Source organism: Pipistrellus kuhlii, unplaced genomic scaffold (genome assembly GCF_014108245.1).
Source record: "Pipistrellus kuhlii isolate mPipKuh1 unplaced genomic scaffold, mPipKuh1.p scaffold_m20_p_10, whole genome shotgun sequence".
NCBI lineage: Eukaryota > Metazoa > Chordata > Mammalia > Chiroptera > Vespertilionidae > Pipistrellus > Pipistrellus kuhlii.
In genome coordinates this window covers 16,543,155-16,556,699 of record NW_023425405.1, presented here as the reverse complement: position 1 = coordinate 16,556,699, position 13,545 = coordinate 16,543,155, and the positions used below count along the sequence as shown (strand labels likewise).

General features: G+C 42.1%; 1 protein-coding gene across 2 annotated transcripts in view; it reads right to left on the bottom strand.

Annotated features, from left to right (window-relative positions):
• Positions 1–2,122, bottom strand: part of NUP205 (nucleoporin 205) — a 68,969-nt gene extending 66,847 nt beyond the window's left edge. The window contains exon 1 of one of the 2 annotated variants that reach the window (XR_004986269.1): positions 1,967–2,122. Coding sequence is in view for 1 of the 2 variants with exons in the window: in XM_036427854.1 (XP_036283747.1) it covers positions 1,967–1,994 (28 nt within the window). In the remaining variant the exon portion in view is untranslated. The remainder of the gene's footprint in view (positions 1–1,966) is intronic. The other variant, XM_036427854.1, reaches the window with a different exon arrangement.
• Between the last annotated feature and the right edge of the window lie 11,423 nt (positions 2,123–13,545).

The following is a 13,545-nucleotide window of genomic DNA, read 5'->3' as shown; positions in this document are numbered from 1 at the left end:
TTGGCAGAATTTACTATCCTTTTTCCTTCAATGATTGACCTCTAATGGCATGAGAAATGTATATAACTATAAGCCTTGCTTATAAATTTACATCAGGGCGGGATGACAGGATAGCAATACTAAGGAAGTAACTTCAATACTAACATTCAGATATAAGGAAATTTGATGTAATAAAGTCAATTAGGTTGTATTTAAGCAGTAGCATGTAATCATTTAAGATTATAAGCATTAGCTGTATAACCACCCTAGGCCTTAGGCTTAGAATCATTAGCTGTATAACCACCCTAGGCCTCCAAATCTGTAACTTGGGGTATTTAATAGTAGCTATCCATAGGTGTATAAAAGGAACTAAATGAGATGAAAGAACAACTCAGTCCTGAGAATCAAGAGGTGCTCAATAAACATAACCTTCATTCTTTTTTGTTAATCCTCACCCGAGGATTATTTCTCTTCCCCCACCCCCACCCCCCTCCGCCCCCACTGACTTTCAGAGAGAGTGGAAGGGACCGGGGGAGAGAGAGAGAGAAACATCCATGTGAGACACACAGATCGGTTGCCTCCCCCAGCCCCCAACTGGGGCAGGGTACGGAGCCTACAACCGAGGTCCGTGCCTTTGACCGGAATCCAATCCTAATCACTCAGAAACCGGCACTTCATTATTTTAGACCATGTATCACGGTGTTTCTGAAATGGTTTGATTTAAAAAAAAAAAAAAAAAAAAAAAAAAAAAAAAAAACAAAAACACTCAGAGATGGACTTTTCAACATCAGTCCAGTGGGAAAGCATACCAAACCAGAACCAAAAACAAACAAACAAAAAAGTAAATAATAGCCGAAACCGGTTTGGCTCAGTGGATAGAGCGTCCACCTGCGGACTCAAGGGTCCCAGGTTCGTTCCGGTCAAGGGCATGTACCTTGGTAGCAGGCACATCCCCAGTAGGGGGTGTGCAAGAGGCAGCTGATCAATGATTCTCTCTCATTGATGTTTCTAGCTTTCTATCCCTCTCCCCTCCTCTCGGCAAAAAATCAAAAAATATATTTTTTAAAAGTAAATAATGACTGCCAAAGGCTGCCCAAGGAAGAGTCCTCCCTGAGTGACACTCTCTACAAGCATTTACCACACAGGAATACTCTCGATTGTGCCCAGGAAGCTAAGCACGCTTCCATCCAGGCTGACATTCCAAGGGGCACATTCACTCTCAGGCATCATTGCCCCGCCCACCAGGCGCCGGCGGGGCACCCCAGGAACCGTGTGTGACAGCCCAAAGGAGGGAGGGCGGGGGGCGGGCCGCCCCAGGCTGAGAACCGCCGGAGGAGAACCCCATCCCAAAGCCCTCAGCGTTCCTCCGCCGCCGCCTTCTAGATTCCACCGCGCCCCCGAGATCGATGTCTCCGAAGGTCCGGGAGGCATCCAGGACCCGCCGCCCCGCAGCCCCGGGAGGCATCTGCTGAGCTCACGGCGCACCTGCTCAGCCACCTTTCGGGGTGCAGGCTTCATAGTCGGGGGTCCTCGCTCCCTGCAGGACCCCGTCACCTCCATGAGGGGTCCTAGGGCGAGTTTCCGGGCCGGCGCACGGGGCTGATCAGTATCTCAGGTCTTCTGACCTCATTGCCCCAGACTTCCGGATCCCAGCAAAATTCCCGCCGCAGACCCAGCCATCATGGTGTGGGGAGTAGGAGGGCGCAGGCTCCGCCCGGGGCTGCGAAAGACTGACTGCACGCGGGGCTGCAGGGGACCACGCTGCTCGCCTCCACCACCCTCCAACCCCAGCTCCCAGGCTGGAGCCGCAGGGCCGGGCGCGCCATTCAAACTGGGGAGGGGCGGGTCTCAGGGCCCCGGGCCGGGGGAGACGCCGGCACCGCGCATCCATGGGGGCCTGGACCTCCAGGAACCTCACGGCCCGCTGTGTCCCCGGAACACCGATCGCCGCCCAGCCCCACTTTCCCTCCTGCCCCACCGCACTCACCCGAATTTACCGCCAACAGCGTCGCCATCTTGGAGGCGCGCTAACGGCGCCCGGTGCGCACGGAAGCCCCAGGAACCCGGGAGGCTGCCCAGGGCGACTCCTGAACGGAAAGGAGCCAGGCTGGTCCCACCCCGAACGGCACACAAAGCCGGCCCAGGAGTACAAAGACTCAGAAATAAAACCTGATCTGGGTCACAGAAGTCAATTTCCGCCGCGTTATTCCCATTCAAATAAGGCGAGGGAAACCAATTCCAAGACGCGAGGTCCTTAAAATTTCACGTTAGTCGTGCAGTGCATCCTGGGACTTGTAGTTTATTTTTAATGATGACTGAAGTTTATGTGGAACAGAAAAAGATATTCTGAGACTAGTTATTAAAATTACTCCCATTTATGATATATGTAAATACAAATCATCATCTCCATTTCAAACTAAATATTCCTTGCATTATTGCCTTACTTTAGGGAATGGAGTGATGTGTAAGATGCCTAAACCACGAAAAGTCATTTAAGCAGTTACAAACTAAGTTTTTATTACATTTCAATATATCAAGTGTATTGCGTTAACATAGTTGCACAGAGTGAAACAAATCATAACATTTTATTATGGAATTTACAAGTGTCTACAGAAATTAGAATAATGAACACCCAGCTTCAATAGCATGGCCAACTCCTGTACCCCACCCCCTTCATCACGGGAGATTATTCTGAAGCAATTTCCAGACATTTCATAAACACCAAATATTTTCCTGCCTAAGCACTCCCAAGTAACTGAATGTTCTTTTTTCACTTGCTAAAATTTAGTTTGCTAATTTTCAAACTAAAATACAGTCATTACCATTTGCTATCACATGCCAGATATTTACTGAGAATTTCAAATTATCCTATTATAATAACAAATAGTATTATTACATATATTTATGTACTGTTTTATATATCACTAGGGGCCCAGTGCACAAATTCATGCACCTTGAAAGGAACTCTGGGACCTGAGGCTGCAGTGAGCACAGAGGCGGGTCTTAGCCCATCCTCCGCATCTCTGCCCAGTCCCTGTCTGCCAGCAGCCCCACTCCTGCTGCTCCCAAGTGCTGACAGTGGTGGCTGGCCCAACTCGCACTTGCTAACAGCACAGAGTGACTGGAGCCAGTGCCAACAGAGGGTGTGAGTTGCTGCTGCTGCCCCATTCTCCCCTCAGGAGCAGGGGGAGATGAAGAAGCCAGCACTGGAACAATATGGGCTGGCAGCTGCTCCTTGCACCCACTAACAGCACCGAGCGATCAGGGCCCGCGGGCACTGAGAGTGGGTGCCTATGGCGGCTCCAGCAGCTGGTGTGAGTGAAAGGCAGACCACGGAGTGCAGGAGCAAAGAATTTTCAGAAACCACCAGAAGCTCACCCCAATGATAGTGACCAGCACCCCGCTGTGGTCTGGTGCCCCAGCTCACCTGCTCCACCATCCCATCACAGCTGATGCCCACCATGTGCCATGCACACCCCTAATGGTCATCGAATGTCATAGCAAACAGTTGTTTGGTGGTTCTGCTGTTCAGTCTACTTGAATATTAGCCTTTTATTATATAGGATTTATATATTATTATTATTTCATTATCTCACTTAATACCTGAAACAATCCTATTAGGCAGATGATATAATTATAGTTCCTTATCTCACATGTTCCTGTGCCTCACAACCTCACTTTATCAACTCCTCCACTGAGGCTGGGAGAATTTCACTGTGGGAAATCAGAATTAAATAACTTAAACTACAGAAGTTGTTGTTAAGAGTATCAGCCATTTTCAATCTCCTGAACAAATAACAGTAAGTGACACAATGTATATTAGGTGAAACACAAAAGTGATGGGTCATCTTTCTTAAAAGTCATTGTTATGGAGAGAAAATTGTCAGACTACCATTTAAGGATTGAAGCAGATGAGAGAATACAAAAGCAAAGTTTAGCGTGAAAGTGAGAAAAATTGAGCTGAAACTTGGCAGGAAGCAGCTTCAAAGATTTACTTTCTCAGCACTAATGTTACAAGCCTTCCCGGCCACATATTCTTTAAGCCCACACACTTCCACTGAATAGGTCACTTCCGCTTTCTAGGAAGGAACTCTAACTTCCTGCAACTCACCCTCACCCATCATCACACAAGCATCCTATCTCCTGACTTGTGGGATACCATTGTTCCTGGTTTTCCTTCTATCTTTCTAGTTCTATTTAAGTTTTTTCTACAGGAACTTCTCTTCCTCTTCTCACCAGTAAATATAGCTCTTCCTTTTCTGTCATCCCAGCCTCTATTCTTTTCATTCTACATGATTCTGGGAAATCTCTTCCTTCTTACTACTACCTATTAGCTGATGGATTCAGTATTTGTAATTCTGGTCCAGTCCTCTCTCGTAGGCCTCAGATTTGTATCTCTAACATATCTCTATTGATTGTCACCACATGCATATCAAAATCAGCCAGTTAATCCATAACTCAAAGGAGCACTTTTCTCTTAAAAACCTGCCACCCTATCTACTTGGTTGCCAAAGGCACCTGGGAGTCTTTTTATATTATTCCTTCAATTGCCAAATGCCATTGCCCATAAAAACAACAAAGAAGTGTGACTTTGCCTTAAAGTGACTGATGGGTAGAAAGGTCCTACCCATTCTACCTCATAAATTTTTCTCAATCCCTTTTTCTCTCCTCTGCTCCTTAGGCTATTGTTTTCATCAAGTCCCCAATAAATCCCATGTCCCTGAATGCAAGCCACATTGTAATCATCTGCCACATTGAATCTGAGCTTTATGACTTGCTTGAAAAAAAAAAATGCAGTGGAAGTGACATTGGGCAAGTTCTCAGACTAGGATCTAAGAGGCCTTGCTGTTTCCACTTTTGCTTGTTTGCTGCCCCGAGAAACCATGTAAGGAAATAAGATACATAGCGCTATATATGTGTATTTGCTAACATAAAATAAACTATTTCTAAGGCAAAAATAAGTGATAAATGGAGCTACAGCGGTCCGTTGCCATCCACAGGGAATATGTTCCAAGACCCGCAGTGAATGCCTGAAACTGCAGATAGTATCAAACCCTATATATGCTGTTTTTTCCTATGCATGCAGACCTATGATAAAGTGTAATTTATAAATTAGGCACGGTAAGGGTTAACTAATTTGTAACTAATAACAAAATAGAACAATTATAACAATAAATTATAATAAAAGTTATGTGAATGTTTTCTCTCTCTCTGATAATTGATCTTGATAGTCAACTTGATTACTAAATGACTAATTGGGGTGGATATACTAACAAAGATTATGACTCAAGACCTGGGTGGGATGGAAGGAGATTTCTTTTTCTTTTTCTTTTTTTTTTAATTTTATCGATTTTCTAGAGAGAGGAAGGGAGAAGGATAGAGAGCTAGAAATGTCGATAAGAGAGAAACATCAACTAGCTGCCTCCTGCACACCCCCTACAGGGGATGAGCCCGCAACCAACGTACATGCCCTTGACCGGAATCGAACCTGGGACCTTTCAGTCCACAGACCAACGATCTATCCACTGAGCCAAACCGGTTTCAGCTGGAAGGATATTTCATCATGCTACTCAGAACAGCTATTTTTTTAAAAGATATTTTTATTTATTTTAGAGAGGAAGTAAAGAGAGAGAAAGGGAGAAGGAGGGAGAAAGACAGAAACATTAATGATGAGAGAGAATCACTGATCGGCTGTCTCCTGCATGCCCCATACCAGGGACCAAGCCTACAACCGAGGCATGTGCCCTGACTTGGAATTGAACCATGACCTTCTGTTTCATAGGTCGATGTTCAACCACTGAGGCACACTGGCCAGGCAGAACAGCAGTTTAAAACTTGTAAATAATTTATTTCTGAAATTTTCCATTTAATATTTTCAGACTGAGGCTGTCGGGCCCTGGGTACCTGAAACCGTGGAAAGCGAAACCACAGGTAAGTGGGGACTTAGGTACACATTTAGCCCCGCAGCTCCCCGATCGCTTCCCTAGTGTAGCCCTTTGGCTACTGTAATCACATTGTCCTGCCCTCTGAGTCTTGTTGGCACTGTATTCTCATTCTATTATAGAATGTCTTGAGCCCCTTCGTCTGGTTACTCTTCACAGGCATCACCTTCCCCCACCCTAATTTCCCCCGCATCAGGCTGGATTAAATGCTATGCTCTCCCTTAATGTTTCATAATTTCCCACAATACTGTCTGCCCCTCTGGTATTAAAACTCCACATAGAAGAGTAGAGGTACCCACCAGGTGGCCAATAAACGTTGAGTGAATACGGCCAGGGAGAGGTGGAGCTACTGCCTCCTAACCCACTGCCAGACTCCATCGTGGCTCCTTGGCGACAGTTGCATAAAGTACCATCTCGCTTGCAAGGGCCTGAAAACTCTAGAATAGTGGTTAGCAAACTCATTAGTCAACAGAGCCAAATATCAACCATATAATGAATGACTGAAATTTCTTTTGAGAGCCAATTTTTTTTAAACTTAAACTTCTCCTAACACCACTTCTTCAAAATAGAGAGATATTCTGTGGAAGAGCCACACTCAAGGGGCCGAAGAGCCACATGTGGCTCGCGAGCCGCGGTTTGCCGACCACGTCTCTAGAATAAGACTAGGTATTTCTTTTTTTAATGCTTGGACTACCAATACCCACCTAAAGGAGATAGTTGGGTATTGGTACCCACCTAAAGGAGATAGGTGGGTATTGGTAATCCTTAATTCCTTTTATGAAAAACACCAACGTTCCAGCTAAGGTTGGCTGCACCACCTTGAGAGGTTTTTCCTTAGATAAAGTGTAAACTCTAGCCTTGGGAGAAGACTCGCGCCACAATGGTGCATGAAATAAAACAGAGAAGTGGGTAGGAGAAGAGTAATGTAAAAAGTATCGCTGGCAAAGTTGGTTTATCCAATCAAAAAGAGTCTTGATTGTACCCTGGGAGTCTGCATGAATGCTTGGCTCCGGTCTTGGGTTGGGAGTGAAGGAGAGTGGGGAATTATGAGGGAAGCGAATTCTGTCTGAGTGTGATAAAAAGCAGAGCATTCATCCCCTCAGAAGAATACTCAAAGTGAAACTATGTACCAGGAACAAGAAAGCATTAATTGAAATAAATTACGGCACTGTTCAGGACATGATGTAAACTCAGCAACAAAGGACAATAGGAAATGTTCCCACGTGCAAACAAATGCAAAAATTAATAAATTAGAAGTTGTAAGAAAGATCGCAGATCAACATGAAGCTGTCTTGTGTGTCATTTCCTCTGCTTCAATTTGGCCTATGCCAGTACAACGATTGAAATTCCTTTTGAGAGCCAAATTTTTAAAACTTAAACTTCTTCTAACACCACTTCTTCAAAATAGACTCGCCCAGGCCGTGGTATTTTATGGAAGAGCCACACTCAAGGGAGGTGGAGCTACTGCCTCCTAACCTCAAAGAGCCTCATGTGGCTCTCGAGCCATAGTTTGCCGACCATGGGCCTATGGTTATTCTTCAGGGATGTGTATTTTGCATCTTCTCGTGTCATGGAAGAGTTGAGATATTTAGGAAGAATCTGAAAATAAGCATGCTGACTGAGTTGAGGAAAAACTTTTATTAAGACAGGTTGCCCTGAATCTAAATTTCTACTTTGCCAGTGATGTACTTTGTGATAGTGAGCAACTTTTCAACCTCTCCAAGACTGAGTTTCCTCATCTATTACTATAGAAATAAAAGCTTTAACCAGTGTGATTCAGTGATGAGAGAGTCTGCTCCCACCAAAGGGTCTCAGGATCGATTCCTGGTCAAGGGCATGTACCTGGGTTGCAGGTTCGAGCCCTGGTTTCGGTCAAAGCATGTGCAGGGAGGCAACCAACTGATGATGTGTCCCTCTCACATTGATGTTTCTCTCTCTGTCTCTCATCCTCGCTCCCTTCCTCTCACCCTCTCTAAAAGACAATGGAAATAATATACTCGTGTGAGGATTAACAATAACAAAAAAAGGCCTGGCAGAGTAGCTCAGGTGGTTAGAGTGTGGTCCCCATACACCAAGATCGCAAGTTGGTTCGATCCCTGGTTAAGGCACTTACAAGATTAAACTAATTGAAAGCATAAATAAGTGGAACAACAAGTTGATGTTTCTCTGTCACTCTCCCTTTCCCTTCCTTTCTCTAAAATCAATCAATAAATAAAAAATTTAAAAAACACATAAAAAAGAATACTTTTTGCTGAAAATATTCAGTGCAATAACATCAATTTACCATAAAAAAAAACTTAGAAGGTTTTGTTGTAATACTAGGATAATCAGACTGAATAACAATGAAGATAAAGTAAGGGAATTAATGAAAGAAAAATAAGCAATGAATAAGAATGTCTGATACAGATGAATTAATGTAGTGCTAATAATAGTATAGCATCAATGAATTCTATTAATGCAGTTCCCATGGCAGTGTTAACTCAACCATGTTGCACAACCCTATATATTTTAAATGGCACTTATATAGTAATAAGACTAATTTAAATGCTTTTAAAATTACATAGAAAATGGATGTAGCCGAAGGAACTCAGAATTTACTGTGATTTTAAGATTTCAGTCTTCACCCATGATAAGCATGAAAATCCGAAAGCAAGATAATCATTCTTAAAATGTAATTTAAGAAGAAAAAAAAAATCCAACTATTTAGTCTTGAAATATTGTTGCTTCCTGGTTTCTAAAATTACCTCTGCAAAACACCTAGCGCAAGATTGGGTACTCATTTTATTGTGATAAAATATACAAAACCTAAAATTAACCATTCTTAAATATACCACTTTTTTTTTTTAATATATCTTATTGATTTTTTACAGAGAGGAAGGGAGAGAGATAGAGAGTTAGAAACATCGATGAGAGAGTCATCGATCAGTCGCCTCTTGCACACTCCCTACTGGGGATGTGCCCGCAACCAAGGTACATGCCCTTGATCGGAATCGAACCCGGGACCCTTCAGTCAACAGGCCGACACTTTATCCACTGACCCAAACCGGTTTCGGCTTAAATATACCATTCTGAGGCATCCATCTCCAGGACTTTTTCAATTTCTCCAACTAACTCTGTACACATTAAATACTAACTCTTTATTCTGCCCTCTCCCCAGCCTGTGGGCAACCACCATCTTCTTGTTCTCTGAGTTTGACTAGTCTAAGTACCTCATATAAGTGCAGTCACACAATGCTTATCCTTTGTCCTTTGGTGACTGACTTATTTTCACTTAGTATATTGTCCTCAGGTTCATCCATGTCGTAGCACATGTCTTTTTCCAGGCTGAATAGCAGCCCATTGTATGTATACACCACATTTTGTTTGTCCATTCATTCATCCGTGGACACTTGGGTTGCTTCCATACTGTGACTAATGCTCATGAACATGGGTGTACATAATCTCTTTGAGTCTGCACATTCAGTTATTCTGAGAATGTACACAGAAGTGAAATTGCTGGATCATATGTGTTTACTTTTTAAAAAAATATTTATTGAGGACCTTTGCCCATTTTAAAAAATACTATTGTGTTATGTTTCTTTTTGTTGTTGTTGTTGAATTGTAAGATAACTTTATATATTCTCAATGTTAATCCCTTACCAGGTATTCATTTTTTGTTTCATTTTATATTTATTTGTTAATTTAAAAATGCATTATTTAATTTTTAAAAAAAGGATCAAATGACCAGGAAAGCGTTTCCATTATGATCAGACCTTTAGGTCATTCAATGGGCTCCTTCATGTGTTCATTTTTCAAACAGTAACAGTATAAAAGAGAAATTTAAAGTCACCATAATCCCAGCACTCAGAGAGATAACTTTAATAATATTTTTGGTTGGCAATGTTAGGAAACCTTGGTGCTGATTGAATCCTAAAGCTAGAAGATGCTTATGAAAATCCAGTCCATCTCCCTGCCATCAGACAGAAAAAAGCATAAATAAGACAGTCAAAAACAATTCCCTCAATAAACATTGTTTCTCTTTTAAAAATTATAAAATTTAGGAAATATATGAAGGCAGGTGGTTTGAATCAATTAAGGTATAAATACTAGGTGTTAAGTATTTTAAAAATATATTTTTTTAAATATATTTTTATTGATTTCAGAGAGGAAGGGAGAGAGAAATAGAAACATCATGATGAGAGAGAATCATTGATTGGCTGCCTCCTGCACACCCCCTACTGGATATCAAGCCCTTGACTGGAATCCCACCTGGGACCCTTCAGTCCGCAGGTTGACGCTTTATCCATTGAGCCAGCTGGGGCATACGTATTAAGTATTTGTAAATATGAAAGTCATTGGTATTATTTCATAGCTGCAAATAAGTACTATAGCAACATATGGATATATAGGAAGAAAGTAGTATGTCAAGATTTCAAAAGGAAGGGACCTCTTCATTAGGAATAAATACAGGCCAAATCATAAAGTTGTAACCCACATTAGAATGTATGCTCTGTGTGGGCAGGCACATGTGTTTATAAAAGCTGGGGACAGTGAGACAAGGAATGGCTTAGACAGGAAAAGCAACAGGAGAGAGCCGGGAGTGGGGTGGGGTGTGGGGAGTGGTTGCTGCTTTGGCTCACTGAGAAACCAGAGAAGAGGGGACTTTGGGGCCTGTACAGGCTCAGGAGGTTAGCCAGGGACAAACTGCTGCTGACCATCTGCCCATTGCTCCACTGGCTGCAAGTCTCCTGGGGTCCCTTAGAGTTTCGGAGATGCATGCCTGTGGGGAAGGAAGCGGGGAGGGAAAGGCGCAGCCGTGCTCCGGGAGGGACAGTTCAGTGGGCAGGCATATTTATTTTCTTCACCCATGTCGCTCAGGCACCTAGAACAGTACCTAATACACCAGAATAGGTGATCAATAAATATTTGTTGAGTGAGTAAATGTGCAGAAGAAAAAAGTTATATACAAGTCAGAGTAAGATTAAGAGAGAAAGAACTACTAAGAAGGGTTCAAGAAGAAAATCCACAAACAAAATTAGAAAATATCTTAAACTGAATGAAAATTAAACATCTTGTAAAAAAAATCAAGCAAATTAAATGTATGTGAAAGAAGGAAACAATGAATGAAAAATAAAGTAAAAAAGAAATGGGGGCAAAATAAAGTCAATGAAAACAATAAAGTCTTTGAAAAAATTTTTTTATAATTCCTTAGCTTGATTGATTAAAAAAAGAGAGAGAGAAAAAAACACACACAAATTGCCACTATTAAGAAAGAAAGAGAAACCACTGTTGCCAAGTTTCCATGTTTGGTGTAGAACTGGGCATTTCATTGAATTTTTCTTCATTATTATTTATTTAACAATGTAAATGTATTTATTAAGTCATATTTGTTATATCATATATTTTTATATGCATGTTGGAAATAAAAATGATATTTCCATTGATAACAAAAAACAAAGAAAGAAAGAAAGAAAGAAAGAAAGAAAGAAAGAAAGAAAGAAAGAAAGAAAGAGAAAACATTGCTTCAGATGCTGCAAACATTTAAAAGAGAGTAAGGGATAAAGTACAGCATAGAACATATAGTCAATAATATTGAGATGCAAGAGAAAAGTGTTCTTGCCCTTTCTGTCTGTCTGATTGCAGCAGACAAGAATGGATGGGGGATATAGGAAAAAACAATAACAATGTAATAATCATGTATGGTGCCAAGTGAGTACTGGAAATATCAGGGGAACATTTTATAAATGATATTATCTAACCATTATGCTGTACACCTGAGACTAATAAAAAATAATATTAAATGTAAACTGTAATAAAAAATTAAAACTTTAAAATAAAATAAAGAGAATAAGGAATATTATGAACAACGTAATGCCAATAAATTTGACAACTTAGATAAAATAGTCAATTTTGCCCTAGCAGGTTTATCTCAGTGAATAGAGTATTGGCCTGCAGACTGAAGGGTCCCAGGTTCGATTCTGGTCAAGGGCATATGCCTGGGTTGAGGTCTCAGTCTCCAGTAGAGGGTGTGCAAGAGGCAGGAGATCAATGATTCTCTTTCATCATTGACGTTTCCATCTCTCTCTCCATTCCCCTTCCTCTCTTTGAAATCAATAAGAATGTATTTAAAACATAAATTTAAAAAATAAAATGGTAAATTTTCATAAAAGACAAAAATTTCCAAAACAGAAAACTCAAATAGCTTTATATCTGTTAACGCAAATAAATTTGTAACGAAGAACTATTAAAAAAAAATTCAAGGCCTCAATGGTTTACTTGGTGAATGTTAACAAATGTTTAAGAAATGATACCAAACCTGGAGAAACCAAGATGGCGGCATGGGGTAGACACCTGAATGCAGCCTACCACAACAAATTGGAATTTAGAACTGGAAAACAGGGGAAACATCACCCTGAAGCGCTGGATGGCTGGCTGAGAGGTGGCTCTACCATCGGGGAAGGAGAGAGAAGGCATGCTGAACCTCAGGAACTGTGAAGGTGCGGAGAACTGTGCACTCAAAAAGGCGGCCACCCGACTTTGCTGCTGGCTTGCTTACAGAGCATGGAGATGGCGGGCCTAGTTTGCTACTGGCTTACTCCATGCACGGAGAGGGCGTACAGCTACTGCGCGGCTGGCTTTTTTGTTCGGGAGGAAAACAGAAGCACCCTATTGTCCTGATAGATGGCCCCAGACAGGGAGAGGTCAGACTGTCAGGCAGTGGGCAGAGATCTCTCCGAGGTGTGTGAAGCCAGCGGCCATTACTGTGGGACTCAGAAACCAGACCCTTGTAGGGAGGGCCTGAATTAAGCTTGTCTGCACCACCCCGAGACTCCGCCCCATCCAAGCAGAGCACAGAAGCCCTTCCAATGGTTAGCTTTCTTGTTCACCAAGAATAGGACTCTCCTAGGGAAGGACAGACAGGAATCCAAAGCTTGTCTGTGCCTATACCAAAGAGGTGCGCGCGCCTGCAACCAATTGTGAGGGATTCAACAAAGCTTGTCTGTGCCACCCTGAGACTCCGCCCCTTTCAAGCAGAATACAGAAACCCTCCTACTTGAGACACTTATGATCCTTATAGCCAATTGACTTGGAGATCAACACTTCCCAGTGATACCAACAACAAGCAAGGCTTAACAACAAGACTGCACACACAGCCCACAAAGGGCTACACCAAGACTGTCCACCTCAGGTAACTGGGAGGCTGACCCACTCAACCATATAGGACACCTTAGCACACAAAGCCACCCTACCAACTCAGAGAAGCTGTGAAAATGCCAAGGAAACAGATCACAGACAAAAGAAATGGAGAACAAGAAGCGACTGGATATAGAGTTCAAAAGCACACTTATAAGGTTTTTCAAGAATTTCCTAGAAAAGGCTGATAAAATAAAGAAGACCTATGAGGATATGAAAAGGGATCAACTAGAAATAAAGAATACATTGTCTGAAATAAAAAATATACAGAGTCCTAAAAACAGAATGGAAGATCGCAAGAATCAAGTCAAAGATTTGAAACACAAAGAGCCAGAGGACACTCCTCCACATAAGCAAAAAGATAAGAGAAATCCAGAAAGTTGAAGATAGTGTAAGAAACCTCTGGGACAACTTCAGGCGAACCAACATCAGAATTATGGGAGTCTCAGAA